This window comes from Tigriopus californicus, chromosome 2 (assembly GCF_007210705.1).
Source record: "Tigriopus californicus strain San Diego chromosome 2, Tcal_SD_v2.1, whole genome shotgun sequence".
Lineage (NCBI taxonomy): Eukaryota > Metazoa > Arthropoda > Copepoda > Harpacticoida > Harpacticidae > Tigriopus > Tigriopus californicus.
Window position 1 is genome coordinate 12,999,338 of NC_081441.1, and position 27,467 is coordinate 13,026,804.

General features: G+C 40.2%; 3 protein-coding genes and 1 pseudogene across 4 annotated transcripts; 1 reads left to right on the plus strand and 3 right to left on the minus strand.

Moving 5' to 3' along the window:
- Positions 1 to 12,404, minus strand: LOC131893657 (nuclear pore membrane glycoprotein 210-like). Its single transcript, XM_059243761.1, has 18 exons — positions 11,176 to 12,404; positions 10,949 to 11,109; positions 8,162 to 8,333; positions 7,126 to 7,255; positions 6,779 to 7,042; positions 6,525 to 6,707; positions 6,351 to 6,455; positions 6,107 to 6,280; positions 5,813 to 5,968; positions 5,536 to 5,737; positions 4,966 to 5,113; positions 4,579 to 4,730; positions 4,035 to 4,209; positions 3,732 to 3,861; positions 1,660 to 1,761; positions 1,470 to 1,569; positions 1,294 to 1,400; positions 1 to 242 (listed from the first exon to the last, which is right to left on the minus strand). The coding sequence occupies exons 1-18, from the start codon at positions 11,328 to 11,330 to the stop codon at positions 84 to 86; spliced, it is 2,775 nt and encodes a 924-aa protein (XP_059099744.1). The 5' UTR covers positions 11,331 to 12,404; the 3' UTR covers positions 1 to 83.
- Positions 12,405 to 16,057: 3,653 nt separating this feature from the next.
- Positions 16,058 to 22,754, minus strand: LOC131893342 (synembryn-A-like). The gene is made up of 8 exons (XM_059243341.1): positions 22,542 to 22,754; positions 18,970 to 19,106; positions 18,781 to 18,899; positions 18,510 to 18,708; positions 18,300 to 18,452; positions 17,021 to 17,439; positions 16,811 to 16,961; positions 16,058 to 16,747 (listed from the first exon to the last, which is right to left on the minus strand). Exons 1-8 carry the CDS (start codon positions 22,572 to 22,574, stop codon positions 16,483 to 16,485), a joined length of 1,476 nt encoding a protein of 491 aa, XP_059099324.1. The 5' UTR covers positions 22,575 to 22,754; the 3' UTR covers positions 16,058 to 16,482.
- On the plus strand, positions 19,351 to 22,571 carry LOC131892644 (thiamine transporter 1-like). Of its 2 annotated transcripts, none has more exons than XM_059242468.1 (5): positions 19,351 to 19,852; positions 20,272 to 20,324; positions 20,417 to 20,621; positions 20,698 to 21,131; positions 22,201 to 22,338. In XM_059242468.1, exons 1-4 carry the CDS (start codon positions 19,478 to 19,480, stop codon positions 21,097 to 21,099), a joined length of 1,035 nt encoding a protein of 344 aa, XP_059098451.1. In that variant the 5' UTR covers positions 19,351 to 19,477; the 3' UTR covers positions 21,100 to 21,131; positions 22,201 to 22,338. The 2 variants fall into 2 exon arrangements, with proteins under 2 accessions (XP_059098451.1, XP_059098450.1); XM_059242467.1 differs by having other exon boundaries at positions 19,463 to 19,852; positions 20,698 to 21,064; positions 22,201 to 22,571.
- Positions 22,755 to 23,560: 806 nt separating the features above from the next.
- LOC131893343 (hydroxysteroid dehydrogenase-like protein 2) lies at positions 23,561 to 27,467 on the minus strand (annotated as a pseudogene).

Below are 27,467 nucleotides of genomic sequence, written 5' to 3' on the forward strand. Positions count from 1 at the left end.
ATCATTGTAACTCTAAGACAAATTGGATTTATTATAGGCTTTCCTCGTTAACATTGGAAGCACTGCTTAATTTTTAAGATTTATCACTTATTGGCATTCAAGCTTCTACGGACAGCGCTAACCTCGGCATCAGTGGCCAATTCAAACTGAAGACTGTCGATGAGGTGGTGACTGTGCTCATTGTATTCCTCTTCATCCTCCATATCCTCGTCATCATCCAGAACGACCTTGGGCAGAGGCTCCTAGAAAATATGGAACGAAACGATGATGACCATTGGATGAAAGGAAGCAAATCATAATTACAAACATAATGTATTCAAGAGATTTTGAGTCAGATTTAGCATGTTTGAGATATGTCTCTTACATGTGGACAGTTGCAATCAAGGGCTTTCATTGGACAAAGCTTTATTGGAATTGTGCATTTGCCCATGAAATCTCATGAACTGCCTACACCAAGAATTAGGTTTTTTAGGAGCACGTTTAAGCTGTATCAAAAACTAAAGGCAATTACAATCCTGGTATTACAGATCATTTCTGGCTTTCAAGATGTTAGCAATGGCTCTGAATGTGTGGAAGTGGCCGAAAGCCAAAATGATAGGGTCATTATTTGTTTAAAATAGGTTATATATTTGGGTTTTTTTTTTTTGAAAAACATTGTAAAAATAGCCATTTTTGTACATAATTTTTGCTTAAGAAAGATATTCTTAATGATTTCTTTCATTGCCCTCCTAATGAGAAAACTATCGATGTGTAACAATTTCACATATATATGGCTGACTCCTACTAATACCCCCACTTCAAATATGAGATCGAAGAAACTAAGCACTTGATTTCCTTGCAGTGTCATCTTAAGGTTTCGATCCAAGCACTCTAATATGGTTCGACTCGTGTTTTTCTAGATTGATTCCCTTCAACCTCTTACCTTTCATTTTAATAGTACTGGGGATTACATTCCCTGTAGCTGTTAGAAAAGTCCGTTAAAAACCAAACCAAAAATAAAAGATTCCTCCTTGAACATCTGAAGTGCCTCTTTGGCCAATCATCATGACGTTGTTATGGCAACCAAAAAGTGTCAAAACTCTTTAATGGGAAACCCTCTGAATCTTTGATTTTCCCGCCTTCCTTCCTATTTTCCCCGCTTTGGATTGCTGAAGCCCCAAAAGGCTCTCTGACCAAAGGGTCTTTCAGGGTTTCTTGATTTGAGCGTCCTTGCTGTGACAAGCTCTTAACAAGGGCTCGTCAATTTTGGCCCAATTTTTACTTTCAGGCGTCAACAGACTGACGACGACTTACCGGGTTCTCAATTCCAGCGGCTTTCAGGACCTCTTCATTGTATCCATCTAGATAGGCTTCAATTTCCAGTGGTCCCTTTTTGCCCAAGGGACTGAAAGATTGGAAGGCTGAAAAGACACATGCCAAGCTTTAGAACAGGTTTTCCACATTCAACTCAATTCGAACCCATGTATTACCTTTGCTCGGAATGGTCAAGATCCCGAACTCTGGACCCAAAGGCACGGCAGGGGAGTCAAAGACTTTGGTGGTCTTCTGGACCAGTTCTTCATTGGAGATCTGAAAAACAATAACGCAAGCCGTCGGAATAGAGTTTCAAGAGCGTGTTCGTAGTGTACTCTTTTGAAAAGCACCCCTGGACATACATACCTGGTAGTTGAATCTGAGGCTATCAATTTTGTGGAAGGTTTCTCCGGCCTCATTCTTCACTGTCAAGGTGAGGAGAAGGTCCTTATGATTGTGCGCCATGATCTGGAAAATGAAACAAGACAATGCTGCAACAAATTCCTGGACACAAATACCGGGTGCACAGAAATATCAAGAACATAACAACTAGACTAGCTTTAGCCAGGTTAGCTTTTGGCTGCATTTGCAAGAAAAGAAAGAACTGGTTTTAAAAAGGCGGTACTATGAGATAAAATTTGAACTTGGTCTTAATTTGGTATAATTTACCTTGATTCTCCCTAATAACTCACTAAGCAGACAAAGAAACTGTACCACAAACAAGAAAAGCAAAAGCAAAACAAAAACGGCATCAAACAGGCCCTTGAGGCCCCAATCAGTAGTAACATGTCGATCTAGTAAATGAGTACAAGACGGAAGAGCCGTTAATTATACAACTAGTCATGACGGACTTGAACCTCTATCTTGAAAATGCACTTTGGGCTCAGGAAGACAAAAAAAACGTCAAATGTTATGGATTTATCTACGCACCCTGTTGAGCAATTCGGAACTTCCGCCTCGATATTTATGTCATGAAAAAAGTAACCCATTATGACTTGATTTCATTTATTTGGTGAACAAGGAAAATGTTCGCCTCTTCTAAAGTACAGCAATTGTAAACTTGACACCAATGGTAGAGAATGAATGGAAGATTCTTTAAAGATATTGCATGTCTCTCTTTGTAAGTAGTCAAAAGTACCCTTGTGTTGTGTCTTAGAGCAGCCCAGAATGGGAATTTATTGGAGCGACAGGCATTGTTCTAGAACTTGAAAAGGCAAAGGAAGCTCCTTGTTAATTACTCGCACATACAGCGGGAACCAGAATGGACGTGAGTGAACCACTGTAGACGAATCAATCTTTTGGTGGAAGTACGTACATGAGATTTGTTTTTCATTCATTTCCTACTCTGTGTTTTATTTTGTTTTTTAAGGTCAGCAAGTCTTTGATTCAAGTTGTTCCAAGAACGGTCAGCCCCAATGATTTGCCAACTTTGCCAAAGAGATATGTTGTCGTGAGTTTGAAAGAGCCCATTTGAGTCAAGAAAGACCAACGAAAGGAATCAAAACTTTCCATTCTCTTGAGCATACGAATATGTTTGTTGGTCTTTGAGTCCGACTTGGACAAAGTTTTGACTAAGATACTACATCAACCCTATTTTGACAGATCAGCCATGTCCTTCAATTCAAATTCTTTGAAGTCTTCCATAGTAAATCAGTAAAAAAATAAATGCCACATGAATGGGAGTATTGCTGCTTCTTGTCATTAGTCATGCTCACATACATCTTTAGTTACATCCAGCCCAAATTTGATCTTGCTTTTTGGTCCTTGTACATTCGACATATGTCAGATGTGTAGTTCCGTCAAGGGGATTATTGTGGAACAGCTCCTAGATTCCAGAATATGCTTTGTCGTCTTTTTATTTTGCCAAGACATTCATTCCTAATCCAAGAGCAAAGCCTTTTCTCCGTTCTCCGATTGTTTGGCAAAACTGAATGTGTGTGTATTTATCCACAAGTATTTCCTTGGAACTGCTTTCTGCTGGAGCAATAACTCCCCAAAACCTGTTCCATTACTGCAAACAAACGAGCATCATCGTCGTTGTCGCGTTGTTCAATCTGGTTGCTTTTTCATTTGTATTTGACAACATTGCGATTAACAAATGTCCAAGATGACCCTCCATTTCGATGAACATAATCAAAACGTTCCACGAGTATTCGAAAAAACCCTGTCTAGTGCCCATTTGTTGCGGATTACACGGATCAATGCGTTCTGAAGGAAAGTTGACAGTCGCAACCAAGTTTGTTGAGCAAGTAAGCCATTGAAGTGGCAGAATGATAATGTGCGTGATCAGGGCTCCTTTTTTGGTTTACCCCCACTCTATGTTTACTCATGCTTGCGTTCAAAGTTGATCCTGTCTTTGGTTCCACTGTCAAGACGGACTCGAATTTAAGGCGGACATGCGAATGTGAATATCTGAGAAATGGCAGATGATAGCTTACCCTATTGGTCTCAGGATTGGCCACATATTTGCTATCATCCAATTCGTGATTTCTTGGCTCTGCTTTGATAACCAGCTTAGCCGGCATGTCGCATTGGACTGTTACCTCCTTGGCAGAAACGATAGGGAACCTACAAAAAGCGAAAACATTGCAATATTAGAAAACTTTTTGTTCGTAGTCACCCTTGGAGAACTAGCTATTGTGTTTCATACAAACAGAAGAAAACAATTTTATGTCCAGAACTGCTTGTCCAGATATCCAAAATAGATTGCTTTGAAGATCCCTTGGTCACTTATGACTCACTTATTGGTGGCTGAAGGTGTGTTTCCAATCAAGAAAGTGACCAAAGTGGTTCCCTTGGATAAACAAGTGACCTTATAGGCGGTGACGTCACTATACGATCCCGTCAAAATAGGGGCGGCAATCTCGGTCTCGGAGATCTTTGACACCTTCGCGATCTCAGGATCGTCCACCTCAACTGGAATGAAAGATACGAGTGCATTTCAAGCCTTATTCGAGTGGGATGAGATGTATCGTATGATTTTAAATTGGCACTTTTAGGATGAGGAAAATAATGCTATTTCGGCAACATCCTTCATGAATCATACTCTTGGCGGAATGGAATCTTAGAAACAGCATCTCCCTTTTGGGAAAGGCTTTTACAATAGTGAGGTTGTTCTCGTTTTCGCGATGAAACGCCAATCTTGTTGGCACCCTCCACTCTTAATTATCCCCCCAAATTTCCCGTTCTGGAAAGGTTAGTAGATAATAAACAAGGCCATATTTGACGGAAGATGCTGGAACTTTAGTCAGATAGAGTCAGGTGCCTTCTCCCTTGATAAAATACCTTGTTTGTAATGGGCCGAAGGCTTGCTCATCCACGGAGTTGGTCCTCCCCGGAAAACGACATCGGCCGAAGATCCAATACTCATTATCAATGGAGGTTGGCTTTTGTTGTTAGACCTGGGGTTAGGAGAGGGGAAGATGGTCTCAAGATTCCTGAAAAATGAACACCATTTCAGCATTCCAAGGTAGATCGTTAAATTTGGCGCCTCGCCGAAGTGCCTTTCATAAATTTCGCCGAGGCTCCCACGGAACTTTGCATTTAGCCACTCCTTCTGGCCAAATAAAAGAGAAACTTTCCCCGATTTTTCTCACACACCCCACAGAAAACCTCAAAGCAAAAGAGCAAAGCGGGGAGAAAAAAAGGGATCATATTGAATACACGCCCTACCTGTAAGTTGAGATGTGAGTAACGGCCTTGAGATTTCTTCCAGTACTCGGTTCAACGTAGGAAACGGTCACCTTGCACGTCGTTCCCGGGGTTTTGGCACTGATCACAAAGGAGGCACATGAATCATGGACACGGTTATTGCCTCGCTCTAGAAATGATATGGAAAATCGAAAAGGGAAAATTAAGGGCACGCAATGGTTTTGGTACGACCAAAATACAAGGGAAAACCAAGAACAAGTCAACCGCGGCTCTAATAAATTGCACTTGGAGGGCCCATCAAAGCCCAACAAGTCCCGGTTTTGGCACAGCCAAGCATTAGAAGTGTGGGTTTGATGGCCATTAAAGGGCTGTCAGATTATTTTCCGAACACTAAAACACACGTCAAAACAAGCCCTGTAACTGCTGGATAAATGGATAAATAATGTCTGTACTTTCATATCTCTTTTTTCCCATTTCCTTTTCTGAGTGTTGACATTCTCGGGAGAATCTGTATTATGGTAATATGACTTCTCGGACAAATAGAAATATTTGGACTGCAACTTTGAGGGAGGGACTGGTCCATATTCTCACCATGTGTGGTTTCAACTTCGTAGTTTTTGTTGTCGGAAAGGGCAATTTTGAATGGAACATCGGCGCAGTCAGTGAACATGACTGGTGTGTCATCGCCTTTTAGAAATGTGAACATTCTCAGGGCCAACGTGAGAGGAGTTGACTGGGAAACTTCCAAATGAGATTCCTTGAACTCGAGCTGAGTCACAGGGAGAATGTAAACCTAAAATTAAGAGCGGTTGACAGATCATTTATCTTTATACTAGGAAGAAGGGATATAAGGGATCAGACCGCAAACCTTGGCTTGGTCGTAGTTTTGCGTCCCTTTCACCATCGCGGCTGTCACAGTGAATTCGCCCGGTCCGCTGTGAGTGGTGGCCTTGCCCTCGTTGTCAATAGTAGCCAAGTCTTCATTGTCAGTGCTCCATGTGTAAACTTTGCCTCCACCAGTGGCCTGAAATGAGAATCAGGGAATGGAGGCAATTTCAAAGAGGAACGATGAGTTCCAATTTTTTTGACCGCAATTTTTCGGATTTCGAAATGGCCACCCTGGTTAAGAATAAACAAGTAGGAGCTAGGGAATCCATTTTACCGTGTACTTCAGTTCGAAAGAGGTCTGTGAATTCTCATCCCAAGGGAGGATGGTTTCTCGGGGCTTAATGACAACGGACTCGTAGATCTCAAAGTCAGTGCTTCCTTTTACATGTGGCACAATCTCGATTTCTTCGTCATCCTCCGCCAAAACCGATCTCAAACTGGCCTTGATCTGAAGAAAGAGCACATTTAAAATGTTGGCTTTTCATTCGGTCAGTCAAGGTTCAAACGTTGTACTGCACCTTGCCCAGACCCAAGGATTCGGCTCGAACTCTCGCAAAGAGTCCATTCTCGCTGATTTCCACGACTTCAAATTGTTTGGGAAAGGTGGTTTTGCACAAAATGTTCTATAAAGATCAAAAGGGGTTTTAGGAGCGCTTCGATAAGGGAGCTTAATGGAGTCATTGATCACATACCTTTGATGGATAGATTGGTCGTTCATCTCTGTTGAAGACCTCAATTTGAATGTCATAAGTATGCCCAAGGATCAATTGGTTGGAATCGGGATCGGGATATGATTTCACGAGAAGTTTGTGAGCCGATGTAATACGCACTGGAATTCCCTTCACAATTTCGCCTTCGGAGTTTTTCACAAATAGCTACAATCATACCCAATTGTGATGTCATTGGCAAATCACAGATAAAACACAAACTTATTAGATGATCTTACAGTGGTTTCTCCTTCCGAGGCCAGGGCTGTGACGTTGCTGGTGGCTTTGTCAAGTACTGCAATTTCTGGCTCTTTGATCTCGAAAGTGTAGTCTGAGTCTTCGGAACTGACGTCCAATTCCTGGATGGAGGTCTTGCCATATTGATCGATTCCTTTCTCGAGCAACTTGAAATTGGCCATGCCACCTTCCAACAAGAAAACGCCATCCGGCTCAACCGTCAGAGGAGCCTTCACGGAAAATTCCAATGTAGCGGGGTCCACATTCTGAAGGGGGGGACAAAAAGCATTGTAATCACGAAGGAAGTAAGCCCAGGAGTCAGTCTGATATGGGCTACTACGGTACGTACTTCGTAGTTTGGATCATTCAACAAGACCATAACCGCTCCTTTTCCGGCATGATGAGCAATAACCTTCACAATGGGTCCCATTTGGTTATGCTTTTGGAATGAGGCAACCTCTCGTTTGGATCCAATGTACCTAAGATGAAACACGAAATGTTTCAGATTTGTCCGTACGTTTGAATAGGCACACTTGTCTTGAGCAATTACGTAAACGACGTGATTACTTTCATTTACGCTTTTTTTACACTCCTATGGTGTGGCTATACGTCTATAGACAAAAGGAAAAAGATAGACAAAAAATAAATAGCCAGGAATAGGTACAAGCAACTCGAGTTCAATTTTAAAGGTGATCGTTCCAATTACATCAAATAAAACTTAAAAAGGATGGGAAAGGCCGTATTTGATGCTGAGTATGAAACAAGCTCAGCCTAATTTCCCCGGTGATATGAGACCCATCAAAATTAGTTGGTATAGCACGTTCTTGTCAAAATTATGGAAGCTCAACAACTTATAAGTCTGGATCAAATAAGGTAACAACTTTAAGAAATTGAAAAGAATACCCAATATGCTTGAACCCGGGGGTACTTTTTAGTAAAAGCTGGCTCTGTTCACCTTTCGTTCTCGAACTAAGAAACAGAGAGTTGCGATATGAATTGGAAATAACCCAGCGAATAACTTAATCAAACATACAGCCAGGACGCCTCCTTCGCATTCATGACAAAAACTTCCTTACGACTCAAATTAGACAAAAAATGATTCGTAGTGCGAAAAAGTAAAAGACATAGTAATCCTACGGTATAACTAGGATGATCACTCTAAGGAGGGAGGAAGGCAAAACATTTTTCAAAATTGGTACACAAACAACCACCATGATTTGTAAATCAGTTCAAGAAGCCATCTGCGAAAATGTTTTCAAATTATATTTGTCTATCACTCGATCGATTTATAAAAGCAGGAAATAATACATTAGATTAAAAACATTTAGTTATGTTTATTGGTTAGGCATGTTCACAGGTAAATTATGTCCCATTGATGTACTTACCAGGCGATTTGAACCCCATCGAGGGTATCGAACTCATTGTCCTCTTCATCAAACCCGGCCACGCCAAATGGAGCGGGTTCATCCCCCACTTCCAATTCTGTTTTGAGGCCCATCACCTCCAATTTGGCCACGGGACGAACATGAAGCAAATATTCCACCACGGCCGGGGCATCTGAAAGTAAAAAGCATCCAGGTTTTTATTGCTCCACCTGTCAAAGATCTCTCCCAAGCATGCCCAAAGGCTCGGATGCCTGCCACGAGAAAGCCAGTCAGGAATCTGTGTGGTTTCACTGAGATAACGAGCAAAATTACAGAGTCGTCAATCATGAGTTGAGAGGTTTTTTTTCGCTCGCTGAGATTCAATTTCCTGCTCCTAAAGGCCACATTGAGCACTGAGGAGAATGAAGCCTCCCTTAAGGTTTAGATCAAAATTTGTCGAATGGACACTTTGTACTCTAGCCCTGCCTTTGCAGACTCTTCAAAGGCTAACATTTGGCCTTGATGACTCGGAAAATGGACGAGTACGTTATTACTTCAGTGAAAACCAGAGCTGCGAAGACGCAGAAGTGCAGTCCCCACTTCTTATTCTCTAAAGGGGAACCGTGGCCTTTTCCGCAAATTCTTGTCATAACTGCCAAGATAAATGTGCTCTGATATGACATGGACAATGGATATAGAATGAGTTTTACGGAAGGCAATATGCAGTACTGTGGGTCTTGACATTATCCCCCAAGGGAGGGAAGAAAACTCATCCGTGAAATCTTGTACTTTGAAAGCTTTCACGAGAAAGACATTTCTTATTTTGCAAATATGCTACAAGTGCGATCCTTTGGCAAGTGGTTCACGGAACGAATAAGCCTTGATTGTACTCCATTTACCTGAGAGTCTCCTCTTATAACTGCGTGTACGTACAAAATACAAGAGTAGTCTTAAGGAAGAATGTGTCTTGATTTTGCAATGGACAATAGTTAGCTCCAAATTGACTTCCTGGCAACGGAGAAGACATGTAATTTCATTCGATACAAGTACAAGTGCTCATTGGAGGAGGTCAGGAAACGCTGCATTAGTGTCAATTTGAACGAAGAAAATAGGGGGATAATTCAACTTTTTCATCGTTTGGGGACTAAATTGGACTAGCTCTCACTTTCGATGTTATAGAGTTATGAAGTTGATGAAAAGACTGAATCAAAACCATGGCACAAATGGTGGAAAAAAGGTATCCTTGAGATTTTCGGTCTTGAGGGCTATTCGAAAGTTAACTATGTAGGTTTTTTATGCCCCTGAGGGAATTTAGAAAATGCTTAAAGATGTATGGGATCTTGCTCTGAGATTCAATTTTATAGTGCATCTCTTCTGAGTTTATGATGCAATAAAAATATAAATAACGCACGTAATTGGTTACACATATTTCTTGGGAAAGGGTATTGATGCATCTCCTAAATCTATGCAAAATCACTTTTAAGGAGAAGCGATTCCATTCAAATTATTTTTGAGAAAGCTAAACTAACCAGAGATCACTATGCTACTTAAGTATCCAGCTTTACTAAGCGTCATAATGTATGATTAAAACTTTTAAGTTGCAAAAGATGATTTTCAGAAAATAATGTTTGTTCATTGTTTGCTAAGGAAATTTGCTTTGAAAAATGTTAAACAGTGCAAGTTCTGGGATATTATTGAGCTTTGCCCTCTTTTTCTTGATTGAAAGTTTCAAATTTTCACCTTTTGATCTCTTTGGAAGGGTCATTTTTTTTAGCCTGCGGTGCTGACCTTTAAAAGCATACATGAATTGCAGTGGGTGTAATACGACTCACGATGATTGGCAAATGCATTCAAACGTTCGTCTACCCCTTTCGGTAATTTTGCTCTTGTTTCGTCGGCGGAATGCAGAAAAATACCTGTTTCTCCTATTGATCTTAGATTTTGTATTTTCATGATAACTTCGAACCAAGTACATTTCGTAGGTAAATACTTAGCTGAACATGTGGTTCGACCTTTCATATTCCGGCTTTTTAGGCATTATTCTTTTGACAAGGACCAATCGAGAAGGCAATAATGCATAATTCCATTCAAGAAAACTACTTTTCTAGATTACTTCTCATGCCTAGCGAAACCCAAATGTGAAGGTCGATTTCATTCACAGATCTGATTCTTTTGCCCACTTCTAACAATGTAGAATACACAACAATAATCTACATTTCAAATATTAAGTCCCATTCTATTGGCCATTTGATTAGATAATCATTCTTTAGAGACAAGCCAAGACAATCACCCACTCGGAGGTGACAAATCAATATAGAGGGCGTGTTTATTCGGTTCGCCAAACCAGTGTTTAATCAGTCTTAAGCTTTCACGAGTGAGCCAAGGTCTAATAACTTCATTCATTATTAACAAACGAGGACGGGCAAGGGGGGGTTCATTGTCGAAACCTTTGCTCATGTCATTGTCGGAAAACATAATGACGTCTTAAGGTTACTGACATTTCATTTGCCTGGCATTTACTTCAACTACAAACTATATCACTTTCACGATTTTGCGAAGAATTTAATGTGTTCACTCATGAGAAATGTATTACGATAGCATAATTAATGCAAGGGGTTTCGTGATCATTTAGTGATTGAACTCCGTTCCCGTCGTAGCGTACATATTCAAAACTTGGACGGATAGATTTTGAACACATCTCACGAAACCCATCTCAAAATGAAATGTTCAATTACTACTGAAACTGGGTATGTAGATTAGCAATATGCTACTCCCAACTGACTTAAGTGATCTTGTAACAATATTTACCTGAATCATAACCGCTGTCCGCGTTTTCTGCCGTGATCATGATGGTAATTTTTCCCTTGGCTGTCTTGGGAATAATTTGGAATTCCAAGCGCGATCCACAGAGCATTTCATAGTTGGTGTGGATGGGATGCAAACGAATCACTTCGGTATTATTAGTGCTCCTACAAGAGAGTGAGAAAGTCCCTTTAAAACCTCTGGGGCATTATATAATTCAAGCAAGTACCCACCATTGATAGCATCCACTGTTCATCTCTTGGCTCAAGCTGAAGTCCACATCCTCAGTTTCACTGTAGGGCAAATAGAATTCCTTCTGCTCATTGTCAAAGTCCTCTTGAGCGAAAGCGCATGCCAAAAACACGGATAGAGTTAACAGAAGTCTCATATTCCCTTTTCTTTGTATTAAAAACACAACAACTATGAAATGAAAACCCCTATGGAACGAGGTGGGTCCTTCACAACACACGGAGTGACACAGAAATTGAGAAGCTAGCTAGCCGTTCGGAGAAACCTCATTTCTGCAGAGTACAATGTCTACCTGAGTTACCAAGGAGTTTCATACTGCCCTCTCGTACAAGAAATGAAACAGCTTTTGGCAAATATCTCGTCTCCAAAATGCAATATCGTATTATTACTTGAAATGAAAGAGTAAGCTTATTGGTTCGTGGTTTTATTTCTGAAGTGGAATCCTCATATCATGTTCTTCATAAGCGCAGGAGATGAAATTTGATTAAGGTAGACGAGACGAATTTGTTGCAAGGTACTTTTTGCTGGAGCGTGGACCAATCACAGAGCAGCACCTCAAACGTCTTCTTCCCATGTAATATTTATACGGTATGTAGTGTACACCAGTACTGATTTTCCTGGGAGAGATTCTGCTTGCTGCACATCAACAAGACTCTGAAATAATTGAGAATTCTCTGGTTTTATGTGGTTCGTTTTGGTTCCGTAGCCGTCAATGCATATGAAATGATGATTTTTGAAAGGGGAACTTGATTGAACCATCTAAATGGGAGTCGGATTCACTCATATATCGATGAGACAAAACTGCGATCACGAGTGTTTCATGCGTTAATGGCTATTGTCCTAATAAATATTTTCTTTCCCCTCTGAACGGAACATGATAAGCCCTATTCTTAGCTTATTCCCAGAAATTGTTTTGAGAGATCTATTGGTTAATGAGGTAACTTTGTCAATAGATTTGTTATTACTTACTTTTCATCATTTCTCCGTTCAGGTTGTGCATTGTTCACTTTTTTTTTAAAAATAGACACGTTATCGTGTGTGCATTGATCAGGAATGCCCACTTTTTTGAAAATAAACCATGTTAGAAATCAGAACAAGCTTTGTTACATCAACAACAAAACATTTATTGCATGGGAAAAATATTTGAAGGAAACTTGCCATCTTCAAAACCGTCATCTATTGATTAAATACAAACAAAAAGTTCCATGAATCAAGGAAACTATTTTGCCAAACTCAATATTTGATAAAGATATTAAACCTTTCACTTTTATCTCTGACACGGACCAATAAATTGGAACCAGCTTTTGCTCTCTTGTTTCTTTGCGAATCTTGGGCAAAAATAATGGACTTTGCAACGATAACATTCTCCAATTGACGTCACCCAATGATTTATTCAAGGAAAAACAACATTGATATAGTTCTTGAAAGTTTTCCACGCAATGCCCCTCAGCTACAATAACAACAACGTGGAACTTTGGTGGAGCTATTTCCATACATCTTTGGCAGTTACCATTCAATTATCCCTTGGTGGTGTTTTGAGGTGTACTGGGTTAGAAACCTCTTCAATTGACAAATTCGATTGACACAACATACATTTCCCACTCAACTCCTTTGCTTATTGCTCATTGTTAACCGAAGCTGAAATTTGGCGGAGCTAAACTAAAAAAAAAAATGATTAGTAAATGTCCAAATTGCAAAGTATGCACCCATTCTTTATGGCAAATACCCCCCTCGGACATTCTATGGTTTGTTGGCTTAAAACTTTGGGTTAAAACTTTAAAATCTAATGAATATGACAAAAGAATGCGTCAATTCCTTTTAGTTTTTTACGAACAACAAAAATGCTGGTGGGAATGCCATCGTGAGAGAAATGAACAGTTTTTTCTAAAACTTGAAAGAATGAATTGTTAGCCTTGCTTCTTAAAAAGTTTAAAAACAGGTATGATAATCATTATTAAGGCCCTGATAAACATTTGATGGGAAAAAATGATTAATTTTATTTTGTGGTCGTTCAGTAGCATGATTGGTAAAACTGATAAAATATTGAGGAACTGATTTAGATAAGTAGTATATCAATTACCAACTTTTGAAATCTACGATTTCAACTGCTGGGTTACCAACTGATGATGATGGTAAAAGATATACTACTTAGATAGTTACAATTTTCTGTTATTTTCTTTCATGTGCTAATGCCTAATCAGATTTAGCGCATTTTTTGTTGCTCTTTTGCATATTTTTTTTCCATGCATGGCCACAATCGAAAACAAGATTGCTAAAAAACTCTACTTGTAACACGCCATGAAAGCGATTTCCTTTCTGGATATTTTGTGACCTGGGTCACTAATAAAGCATACAATTTTGATAGTATGAGACAAAAACAATGCGGGCACATTATAATTCAAAACGGAGGAATCGGCCCAATCAGCCGGCTTTTGCCAGAAGCTAAGTGACAAAGCGCCCTCTGAAGTGTGGAACGTAAATGATATTTCCTGGACACGGTGGTTATATTTTCTGGTTAAGTGTTTGCGCAAATGCAAAGATATCAAGATATGTTATTGTTTGTCAAAGAAACAAAAGAGACCACTTTTGTGAAATACTCATGTTTAGAAGTAGCTCCTAAAATGTTTGAACGATACATGTGACAATGGGATTTTCAAATTTGTCCCTTTTTGCAATAATTAAGTTTTACGTGCTTCGGATGGTTTTATTCAACGTTAATAGAATTTTGTCATAATTCAAGATTAAACTTGATTAAAGCTGCAATTGACAAGTATGGCATTACAATTGTGAAATATTGACATTAGGTAAGTTTTAAATTTCATTACAAACTATTTTCGGGTTTTTCTACATTTTTAAAAAATATGAAATATTTCCATTTCAATTGTAGGCATGGAAAAAGCTTATTATATTTCTTGGCAATTGCTTGAAGATATAACCGGAGCAATTTGTAAGCAAATTTGATGAAAATGCAATCCTTTATAACGAGATATTGTGGCGACGAGATTTAGAGACCAATCCGATGAAGACGAGGTTGCGCGACGCAAGGAATAACCTTCCTAGTTTTGTTTGCTTTTTTGCTGGGTTTAAGGATTCGTATTCAGACCGCCAAAAAAAGCACATTTTTGTTCCATTCAAATCTGTTTATTTGAGACCCTGAAATATCTTATCGTTTGCTCCGTGGATTTGAATATAATTTTAGTTGGAAATGCAACTAAGGTTACTCCCCACATCTATTGATTGCGTATTTTTACTTTTTATCTCTTTTTAGGTTTTAAATGGATTCTTATTCTTATCAGAGCTAAAATCCAAGATAAGTTTATACAAAAGTTATTCCTTTTGTTTCAATAACAACGAAAATCGTTATTAGAAGTCTTGACATTTGCACAAAAACTTTATCAGTATTGTGGATACCACTGTGTATAGCGTAGGAAACCTATGGTTGTCATCGTTTTTTTGCGCTATTCCCCATAACTTCTTTTTGCAACATGTGAAAATTTGATGAAAACAGCTTTTGGTGTGTACATTGCAATAACTAAAGATGTTGAGTTGTGAAGTGTTACTTTATTGACAAAATGCCACGATCGCAAAAGCAAATGTTCCTGTACTATGAGCTTGCTCATGTGCTTTGTCAAAAAATGTAAACATTACATGGTTGGTAAGGGTTAAAGAATATATTGTGTTAAACCCTTTTGCTGAAAGGTTCTTGCCTTTTAACTCAATGCCAATTAATGTGTAAACCCTGAAACATTGACATTTTACGTGATTTTAACTTTTGTTTGCTGAAAATGCACCCAGAAAATAATCCCACCCTCAAAACAGTAAACAAAAAAACAAGGTCCAAAAGATTGAAAGAATAATTTGAATTGAAAACTAATTATCCGCGCCCTAATCCTCACAGAAGTGAACAAACTCACACATAGAAAAATTCATTACCCTCGAGCATGAGATTTTCTATCCAAAACGTCGTTTCCATTGTATTGCGGTCCTTGAGATCAACCACAAGACGGCTTTTTCTGCGTGATGTATTTGTTTCACGTAAATAGTATTAGATTAGTCGTTTTGGATGATTGGCAATCCCTTGTACGCAAGCTTGTTTCCGTCTGTTTCTAGGGGTGCGAATACTTGGGCTTGGCACCATTTTTTTTTATCACAAGTCCGAAGACTTTCAAGACTTGGCTTACAATCTTAAGAATCAATAACAAAGTTATTACAGAATGATTACTACAGATACAGAATGACGTCGACTTCTTGCCTTCTCAAGAAGGTGCAAATTGTCTCATCATTTTGGCACAAATACCTGTAATGGTTAATCTTTAAGACCACTCAAATCATCAAACTCTTGGTTCAATATTAGAATAATGTTTGCTTCAACAAGCCGGGAAACTGAATTAGCTGACAAATTCAGTCTATGCCCAGTACAATACAAATATTCCATACATGATGTTATGCAATAACTGAAATGAAAACTTGTAAACGAATATATTAATCAATTAGTGCTTGTCTTGGTCCAGAGAATGGTTGATTGTTTGGATGGTTATGGGATAAAATATCCCTCACTGCTCATTTAAAGTTCATGATGCATTTACGATTCCTCATTGAGGCGACTTATTCTTGTTTACATCTTTAGAGTAAAACAACAATAAACACCGTTTGAACAGTTACTGAAAATTAATTGTACATTTTTTCACTACATATGCTCCATTGCTCCACGTGAAAAAGGTATGTCCTAGTTTCAAAAAAGTGCTCACAGAAAGGTTTCATTTTGGAAAATTCCAACTGAATAAATAGAAGACAAAAAAATTGATGCACACAATTTCCCACAATGTTTGATAGAAGTGCCAAAAAGCAGATGCGAAAAAAAATATGTCGAGGATTACCAGTTTATTGACTTACAATCATGGATATACGAAAATGACAAAGCAAACTGGAAAGCTGGCACAAAAATGGCACTGAAGCGATGTTTTTCGCTATTGTTTCTCTTTGATAGACCATAAATGAGCTTCTTTTGGTAAATAACAACCAAGTACGGAAAAAATTACGATTCCTGATTGTTTGGCAAAAATTTCATCAAAGGGATCTTTTCCTACATAAAACTTTTAACGGATGCTGATTTCAAGAACATGAGAATTGAGAAACCAAAGGTAATGGGCAGATGGAGGAAAGCTGTTGGCAAAAAAATTTTAAGCTTCGGAATGATTCATATAGTATGCTAGGGAACTTCGTCATGCTTTCTCACGAAACCTGGTCCAGTATCGATCCAAGTGCTACAGGTAAAAATATGTTCCTTAAATTCAATTTTCATCTTGGTCAGAGTCCTCATTCGTGTCGTTCGCGGTTCCCGCGTTTCTCGCGGCCGCCTCTTGCAATTGGAGAACATGATCTATCTCCTGTGGGCGTCCATCTGGTCCAGGAATGGCGGGTTTCACCACGCCCACGTTATTGAGTTCGTGAATGAGATTAACCAATTTCATGGCTTCATATTCCTTTTGTTCCTCGGACATGCCCTCAAATGGGGAGGGCCGGGTGGGTTCGACACACCCAACAATGGGGTTCACTCTGAAGAATTTTGAGATTCAGGTAAAATAATGGAAACTCATTAGACTTTCTGTAATTGCTTACTTGTGTGCGTTTTCGAGGTACTCTTCTGTATCCGAGTCCTCTTCGTCCGAATAATTGCCCGCGTTATCACCACGCCCACCTAGCATTAGACCACGCCTCGCCAATAGACCAGCAGCATTTCCATAACCAGAATACTTCACCAATCGAGACACTAAAATAAATACATCCTTTATGAAGAAACCTCTCGACTCTTTGTGTTGTTTGACGCACCTGACTCTTTGCAAAGAATGAACAAGAATTCGGCCACCGTTTGCGCCACAGAATCCGAGGTTGATGTTAAGAGCTTGCAGAGTTTGTTCCGAGCATCATTGCCAACCTCAGGTCTATGGGAAACATCTTTCAATGGTGGAAGAATCCGTGCCCGGAGATATTTCCGGACTTGTCGATGATATCTCGACAGATTGCAGAGGACACAGAGCACTGGAGTGATGGCGTCCTGTAGACTGGTGTCTTCTCCGGGATGATCAATCTTATGGAGGAGTACATTCAAGATGGCTTGGATTGCGTTCATCCCGGATCCGTCATACTCGAGCTCCTCAATTCCCGAGGGAACAATGTCCTTCTTTAGGGTTCCGAGCAAGGGATCCGTGCATTTGATCGGTACATTATTCAAAAGATTGATGCAGTTCCTACAGATAAAAATTGTTATCGTAAGTAATATTTGCATTTCATACATTGCATACCACAACACGTTGCAAATCATTGAGGGAGATGTGCAGTACATTTATTTGCAGACTTATAGATGATTTAAAAAATGCCATAGTCTGAAATGTTTTCTTTGACTCCGTTATTATTCCTTTTGGAAATGTGTTAATGATTGCTTACGAAATTTAAAAGATTTTGAGCTAAAAACATCGTGCCGGTGTTTAGCAACATAGAGGATCAAAAATAGTTATTCTTTTTTAATAAGCTTTTGAAAAATGGGCAGGAAAAAAAAACATTTCAAAATGATAATTAATATCTTTATTGCGACTCTTAGTCCTGTCATAGCGTAATAATATAAGTGAGAGATGGTTCATAAACATTATACAGACTGTAAAATGTATAAACATGTCAAAAATGGTAAAAGCAATAAATATTTAACTAGAATTGTTTATTTTTAATGTTACATTCCTATTACGATAAGACTAAAAAATATCTGATTTCCAAATCCCTCTTCTCTTTCCAAAGAGAACTTTTTTATCTATCTTATCTTCTTACAGTGAATAAATGAGCAGCGGTCTAGCGTAATTGCCGGAAAAAAAACAATTATATTCATATTCTAAGCTTGCCAAGACGTCCATTAGGTCTCAATTACTATCGATGGTGTGTCAATCATTTATATCCCCCTAAATTAAAACTCACGAGTGTAGAGGATTTTCTTTTCCTCATTCTCAGTCTCGATGGTCAAAAGCGTTTGGACCGCATCGGCAAGTTCTGTCATTTTAGAGCATTCCTCCTCATCCATGGAATTGGGATCCAGCCCCAGGATCACATTAAAAAGAAGTCTCAAGGGACCTCGTTGAGAACGTTGACTTCCTCACAAGACAAGGTCGGATGCGTTCCAGACCGTTCCTGACCTCGATCTTTAGCATTAGACACTAGGCTCTGAATCAGGGCCAACAATCGAGGCACTCCGCGTTGTTCCAAGTACATTTGCTTCCTAGAAAAGTCATCTGACATCAACCAGACATTCAATGGTTCATGAATTTGGTCTTACCTTGTCTCTTGACACAATGCTGTGATGAGGAAAGCAATCTTGAGATCAAACACCAGGATAGCGTGAGGGATGTTCAAGTCCCTGAAACTAGGGACCAAGTTCATGATCCCTGGCAAAGTCTCATTCTTGGCACAAAGGGCTCTGGCGACTCCACTTTGGAGAAGAAAGTTATGAAGACATCGTTGGGCCTCTGATATAACTACAATAGTTACAATACTGATTATGAGTTATGTGCGCAAGTGGTTAAGAAAGTTTCGAGAGGTGGCCTTGCCTGCCTGAATCTGGTCCGTCAAGTTTTTCCTCAGAAGATCTGGAGCAATACCCGTAAATTTAAGTAATTGATTGATCATTCTTTCGTCAATGAGATCATCCAGGTTCGTTTTATCCCGGCTTTGAAGTAAAGAAAAAGTTTCCATAAGGTCGATATGTTGGAGAGTTACATCATTCATTGAAGAGGTACCTCATAATTTTGAGTGCTGTCAGGGCTTGCAAATGTTCCAAATTTTTGGCATCGTCTTGCAGTGTTTCCAAAAGCCGGTTCCATAATGAAGTCTTCTCGTCCTTGGCTAAGTTGATAGGCTGTCCAATCACTTGATGCTAATTGACAAAACATACAAATACAATAGTAATACATTAGCTGAATCGACAAATCTCTGCTGTGATGATGATAATGAAAATAATAATTCTCCAAGGGGGAATGAAACTGATTAAACAATGCATGTTATCTATGCGTACGGACGGTACGCGTAAAACAGCATTTTCGTCATAAAACCGGACGTAACTTGCAGCATTTTGGCACGTGACAAAACCAGCTTTGCCTCAGGAATGTATGAGGCTAAAAAAATTGCCCACATATTCTGAACATATAGACGAGGCGCCTAATTCGAAGAGTGCAATCAAGATTTCAGGTACATTGTAAGTAGTATATTAAGGGAGCAAGAGGCACACTTGTCCATCAATCAGGTGTCATGGCGTTGAAGCATTACGTGGGGACCCTATTGATCTTGTGTTTGTTCGGCTTCTTCAAGGAGCTTAAGCCTTCTGAGCCCTACTTAACCGAGTATTTGACCGGTTTCGAGTACAAGAACCTGACCAAAGACGATGTGTACCAGAAAGTGTATCCTGTGTGGTCTTATGCATACTTCTTTGTACTTATTCCCGTGTTTCTCCTCACGGATCTGGTTCGGTATAAACCCATGATCATGTTCGAGGGACTGGTTTATGTGGTCACGTGGGTGTTACTACTCTGGGCAGAAGGCGTGGTGGCCATGCAAGTCATGCAATTCATTTATGGCATGGCCACTGCATCCGAAGTTGCTTACTACACTTACATTTATGCCAAGGTAAAAATTGTAAAGCGACGCTCTTTCCGAAAGGTTTCAGATTTTGGAACATTGTTCTAATAAAGGAGTTTGCTAGAACCAAAACTATCTAGGCATGGAAGTACAAATTTTAAATGGAATTTTTCAATTTATTTGCCAAAAAAAAAAATCCTGCAATGACGCAAAATCTTCAAGTTCTCCTAAAAAATCTTTTGTTTTACATTATTTCAATATGCAACCCAGAGAAAAATTATGTTTTCCTCCACAAATGCCTCCAAACAATTAAAACTTCGTTTAACGTCAATGAACTATCTTTCCGAGCCTTGCTAGTCACCAAAATAAAAGCTCTCTTGAGCTTTTACTCTTGGTAAATGAATCAGTCTCCCGTCAAATTCCTAAGAATTCGTTATTACTCATAACTTATAATCTACAATTTCCAGGTTCCAAAAACAGATTACATGCGAGTGTCCAGTTTGACACGATTTTCCATTTTGATGGGAAAATTCGTGTCGGGATTGCTCTCTCAGCTCTTAGATACGTTTGATGTGGTCGATTATAGAGAGCTGCTGCTGTACCGTACATCCGGATGGGAAAATTCGTGTCGGGATTGCTCTCTCAGCTCTTAGATACGTTTGATGTGGTCGATTATAGAGAGCTGAATTATATCTCTCTCGGCGGTGTGAGCACAGCTTTCATTCTGTGCATCTTTCTACCCAGCATCAAGACCAGTATTTATTTCCATCACAAAGACCCAGATAACGATACTCTCCAAGAACCCAATGGACATAAGGTAAATAATTGGGTCTCGAATCCGTTCTTAAAAACCAATTACACGGTAGCACAATCAATGCCACTTGATCCCACAGGATCGAGGTCTTTGTTTCCGTGCCTCCCAGTTACTCTGGAATCACGCCAAGGACTCGTATCGACAGAATTACGTGATCAAATGGTCCATTTGGGTGGCCGCGTCCACTTGCCTCAACTTTCAGATCGGGAATTACATCCAACCCTTGTGGCAAGAGATCCAAGTCGACCAGGAGGACTCTGAATTATTCAATGGTGGAGTGGAGGCAGTCACCACTCTCTTGGGAGCCCTCATTGTGGCCTTGGTAGGCTTAGTGAAGTTTAATTGGAGCAAGTCTGGGGACTACGCCATCTTACTCATCTCGGTTTTGGGAGCCATCGTTTTGGCGGTGATGAGCCAAACTCAATCCATTTGGGTGGCTTACGTAGGTAAACATGCATTTCCACTCCTTCCCCTTCCCTGAGGGACTGGAACTTTCATAAAGGGATTTGCAAGGTATGTGAGGCAGGCCACAAAATGAACTAGAGCCAAAATAGACCCTTTGTCCGGAGGGGGAGAGTTTATACGTAGATTCTTTTGTTTGAAAACCACACAATGTCAACACCTTTTTCTGGCATTTGTGTTTCAGGCCACGGTCTTCGCTAGTCCATTTAGGCTATGTGGCAAGGTCAAATGAGACCTAAATGAAGTAATAAAACCAGAACACTTGCACAAGCTGTCGTGGTGTACTTGATCAAATTATGCATAATTTTGGAATTGAGACTTGAAATCAAATTCTACTTAGGTGAACAACCAAGCTCCTAAAAGTGACTAGAGGCGTGACCAAATTCAATTAGAGAGGTCTTGGGATCGGAGCTCTACCAAGTCCTTTCTCGAAGAGATCCGTTCATTTTTAAACATTGATTTGCAACTGAGGAACCATTCTTGGACTGGCCATGACACTATCTATCGGAAAAATTATTATCATGCCTCTCCAACCTAAGTATCCACCGCTATTCTCAACTTTAAATTTTAAACTTTGCATGTCAAAAATCCTCAACTAACCAAAAATGTTTCACCCACCATTACCGCGGTATCATTAATGTCCCAGTTCAAGATTTTGAGTGGGTTCTAGCTCATTGAAACAACAGCATTTCGAGTTACATTCTGTTGTAAAAAACATACTCGGTACGTGAAAATTTGGGTGTTTGGTCAATAGCGGAGAAAAAGAAAAGGCAAATTTAATTTGCTTTTTTTCGGTTCCGTCCATGTTTCAAACTAATATCAAACCAGTCCCGATTCAAAACTGCGTCAACTCGAATTTGAGAGGAAATCAAATAATTTACGATCATTATCAATCACTTTGATTTGGTGGTGGAGGCTTGTTTCATATATCCATCCGATCCCCAATAGAGATGAACTTGGTCACAAACTTCAATTAGAATTAAAAAACTAATATGGCCCTCTGCTCGAAATTAGCTGGCATTGATCATTATCCCAATGATTAGTAGGGAATAATTGTAAAAATACTGCTGAAAAACATCACCTTGCCCTAACCACCCACCCTCTTATCTTCCTTGTCCAGGTTATATATTGATCCGGATGTCTTACCAACTCCTTATGACTGTGGCCAGTTTTGAGTTGGCCTCCCACATTCCCAATGATAGCTCTGGTCTCGTCTTTGGCCTCAACACTTGGGTGGCCCTCGGCCTTCAATCCCTATTAACCTTAGCCGTGGCTGATTCTGTTGGCTTGGCCTTACCCATACGGGACCAGTTTGTGGTTTACGCGAGTCTCTATGGATTGGTGGGCGTGTTCTTTGCCTCCTACTTCCTACTCAAAGCTTACTGTGACATGAAACGATAACGAAAAGACGGGATGTAGAAAGAAGGTCGGTCTGTGTACGAATGCAAGAGGAACACTCACTTTAGAAATAAAATCGGAGATGTTCACTGACATGTTGTTGAGTGCGAACTAAAGGCTTAAATGCGTGTCTATAACTCGTTTCATTCACTGGGTGCGTCACACACTCGAACCTAATGAATTCGGGACGTTTTTTGAAGCTGGAAAAATAATGATTTGTCGACCTTCTGTCGGTTTTTCGAGACTGTGCTTTCCTCTTTCAGGGTTACCAACTTAGATCGACCCAAAAAAGACCAGGCCTGGTTACTTTCCACAAAACATTGATCTGCACTTTGGCTTTCAATTGCTCACATCATAATCATACTAGAATCATCAAGCTGATGATATCCAATTGAAAATGCAATCCACAGAGTTGAAGGGATTTTTTTGACAACACTAGCCCTCCTCTGTCAAAAACAGGGTTACCACCGTTGCCACTCACGGCTATGGTAAGAGTTTGACAGGATTGCGCATTAGAATTTGGGATCTTCTGGAAGCTCCTCAGATTGTCGGCAGGTATTCAGACACAGGGTCATGTATTTTGAGGCAAGATCTTTTATAGTCAGATGTATCCACATGTACTCATCTGGTTTTTTATGAATTGCCATGGAAACGTTTGGGTTTTATCTTTATGAGAAAACATATTGGAAGCATTCTGACAGGTCGTAAATTGCCAGCATTATTCTCTCGACATTGCTGTTTACGACTTTGTCCCACGCGCAAATAGTTCCCATGGTGAATTAGGGAACATTTACTAAATTGGTAATTGTTATTGTAATCTATCTGTGTACTGCGATACTAATTGAATGCTCGCATATAATCCAGAGCGATTCTAGATGATAAAAGTCCCTTACCTAGAAAGTACCTAGCTTTAAAATTCCATCTTTCTTAGTGCTTTCTATTACACTTCCTTCGCAATCAACGCTTTTTATTGCAAACCTGGCAAAGTTAACCAAGTAATGTAAAATTTAAAGCTCATCTTCATCCATTAAATCAAGCTCATATGGCGGCATAACATATTACCAACGAGAAAATAGCGTCTATTTTGTTTCTAGCACACTCTCATGATTTATTTAACTATCAGATTTAAGTTGCAGTCTTAGCATTGCGTTGCGTTGGCAAATAATAAATAGTAAATACAGTATTGAGATGAAACTAATATTGTGATTGAGAATTGCTCAGCAACGGAGATGATGTTGGGATTTGACACTGCGAGGGTGCAAATGTCGCTTTGAGCACTGATTCAAGGTACCCGCGTTAGAATCGAGTCTGAATAAGTAAAAAACGGGAACTTCACTTCTTCTCTGCTGCCTCCCGAGCTGCTTTCATGACCTTTTCTAAGGTCAAAGCCTTGGACAGGTCGCCGCTAACTTTGATTTGGCCCATCATGAAAGCCGAAGCTGGAGAGAGCTCCCCTGGAAGATACGAAAAAAATTATGGATTATATATAAACCTTATTGATTCTATTAACAAAGTATGCTTACGATTGAAGATTTTCAAGAAGTTGTCCACGTTCATATTGATTGTAACATCGGGTTTATCCGTGGGATCACCTTTTCCCACAGCTCCTTCGCGTTCTTAAAGTCCACGAAAATATTGCCTTCGCCTGAAAGCAAAGACGGCGTGCGCAACTTCTCATTTCGGTTACTTACTATCACATTGCCTTGTTCACTTACTCTCGACATCGAAAAGATAGATAGCCCCAACTTTGCCGACAATATCCTTGCTGGCTACTCGTTCAATGCGTTCAAAAACCTCAGGAACGCTTGAATACAGAGCTGGAGGGGTATCGGCAGAGAAATGGCGCCTAAAATGGGAAGAGAGTGATAGATATTTATCGCGCAGACTAACGCATCAATCACAAGAATTACCTCCCACTCCAAGAATGGAAGGGCCGTTCACCCCGGCTAGCTTTCATGATAGCTTCCAAGGCCATGGCTTTGGTCAAATCCCTGAAAGTTTCAGTTGGCCAGTCATAAAGGCCGTGGCTGGTTTAACTTCGCCTGAAAAGTACAATTCTATCTAGTAATCTTTCAGGAAAGTGAGCGGGTAACATGGTAACTCTCTGGTCCTTCTCCCACCACAAAGTAAAGGAATACAGTTTACGATATAATTCCCCTACAAGGTTCTTGCTCATAAATATCAGTAAGGAAACTGAAAGAAAAAATATTCTATCTTACGATTGAAAAGTCTCAGAATGTTGGCCTCGTTGATGTCGATCGTGACATCTGGCGTGCCAGGCGCATCGCCCTCGATAACGCCCCCTTCACCATTCTTCAAATCAACGAAGTACTTCCCAGACTCCTCCACGTTAAACAAATACGTGGCATCCACTTTTTTGACAATGTCACTATTGGCCACCTCTTTGATGCGTTTGAAAACCTGCAGGAATAGGCGGTAAACAGGTTGGTGTCACAAGACAAAACGCTGAGCGCAAGGACATCTCACCTCGGGAACATTGGTATATTTCACGTCGTTAACACTCATATGACGGGAAGGTGGTTGTGGAATCCTCTCATTTGGGACATGAGCTTGTCGAGTCTCATTGCCTTGCCCATGTCTCCTGACAATTTGAGTTGCCCAGTCATGAAAGCACTAGCAGGTTTAAGCTTCCCGGCAAAGAGCTTGTGGAAATCGCCGTCCTTCAGGGTGAAGCTCACGTCGGCTGGGCTTTTAGGCTCGCCACTACCCACCGCTCCGGAGCCATTCTTAAGGTCAACAAACCAGGTTCCAGCGTCCGAACCTAAATAAGCGTGGGATTCTGGTAAGATTGCTTCGGTTTGCGAACGAAATATGTTGAGGGACATGCACAACTACTCTCTGAATCCTCTGCTCCCCTTAGTTTACGGTGTTAAAAAAAACTATTAAAATCCCTAACCTTCCACGTTGAAAGTGTACACGGCTTGAGTTTTCTGGACGAGTTCTTCGCTTAACTTCGTGGAGAGCTTGTCAAAGACGGATTGGACTGAAGGCCCACTTCCACTACCACTGGAGGTGGTCGATTTGGATGCGCCCAAGTCCTTGCCTCCGGCAAATCGGGGGTTACTCATGGTGGCTGCTGCATCATGAAACTCATCCAAGAAGAAATCGGGCATGAGATCGTTACCCGGAACTGCGGAATATTGCTCCAAGTCCTTGGCTTTCAATGCCCTCCTCCATTAGGATTTGTTCATCTATGACAAAATTGCCCGTGAAATTCCGAGCATCTCGGGTCAAAATCACATAAGCGGCATCCGACATGATATCAGGTAGTCGACATTGAGTGGCAATCTCCTTGCACCACCCAACATTTCCATAGCAGCGGTAATAATGGCTGTAAGTAATTTGGAGCAAGTTGACCCCAAGGCACATAGGTGCGTTACGGACTGACTGCCCAGGTTTCATTGAGTATGACCTCTAGAAACCTAAAACCATCGATCGAAAAAGATTACCAGTTTTGGGCCACAAGGCGTTGACACAATTCGGTCCTTCCGAAACTCCTCTGCCATGCCCAAAACGCACATGGACATGCCATATTTGGCCATAGTGTAAGCCACGTGGTCCTTGAACCATCGTGGATTAAGGTTTAAAGGGGGCGAAATGTTCAAGATATGCGGGTTATTCTTGGAGGCTCTTAAGTAAGGCAAAGCTAACTTGGATCTGCAGCAAAATGAGAGAGGTTCGTTTCAACCCTTTGCAAAGGAGGTAATGCAACAGTTGATATGAATTGGTCTCTCACACAAGGTAAGTTCCTCGGGTGTTAACGGAGTGCATAAGGTCGTATTTTTTCATGGGTGTAACCTCAGTTCCAGTGAGACTGATGGCACTGCATTATTCACCACAATATCAATGCCTCCAAAGTGCTTGACAGCATTCTCAATGGACTCCTGAATGGAGCCTCTTCACGCACGTCCACCACACAAGGCAAGGCATGGCCACCAGCCTCTTCAACTAAAAACGAATTAAATGGTCGGGAGCACAGAGAAAAGAGAGAGTGGGCGTGCCTCAAACCAAGGAACTACTATACACATCAAACAACGAATATTATCCTTACTCTCTTTGGCCGCTGTGAAAATGGTGCAGGGAGTTGGGGATGAGGCTCAGCGGTTTTAGCGGCAACCACATTTTGGCGCCATCTTTGGCGGCCTTCAGGCGATGGACTTTCCAATTCCACGGCTGGCACCCGTGATATACAGGGTTTCCCTGCTAATTTCCTACAAAGTGAAAATATTCCATTTTAATGATTACTTCACAAACGTGTTGGCATTTTTTGTTTGCTGAATTTTCTTTGATGTTGCAACTCGATAAACGATCATGCACCCGAGGTCAAAGATCGCCACTATGGGTCCAAAATCCCAAGCCAAAGTTCACTTATTGTGCAAAAGAAGAGAAATATGACAAATTCGATTTCAAAATCGTCATTGGTACGCAAAAGATTAGGCCATCATAAAGCCTCTGCATCTGAGCATCGAACATTTTGAGTCATAAAAACAAAGATTGAACACAATCCCAATTATTGTTTGAAATAGCTTTAAAGAGTTGACTAATAACCGAGAGGGCTAAAATGTATGACTTGAAACTACATTTTATGCACTAGAATATGCAAAAAAAATCAGGTCAAAATATGCAAAAGGTCATCCTGTGAAACCTAAAATAAACCCTGATTATAACAAATGAGATGAAATGCGATAAAAATGTTGGTTAATCATTAAGACCATCTAAAAGTAATATATTGACAACATTTAGTTGCTCTTTGAGGCAAAGATAACGAATGCTTTGTCAGAAAATTAACCAAGGTGTTCAATTCTGTCCTGCTCTCTCTACCTTACCTTTGCATAAAGATCTGACCTGATACAGATTGCCAAGAAAGTTACTTCTAAAAGCCCATTGCGCTCTGAGCGACAATAGATTCACTGTATCGTAAAAAATTGAAGAAACGGTGGTGAAGATTACTCACCCAGTGTTCAACAT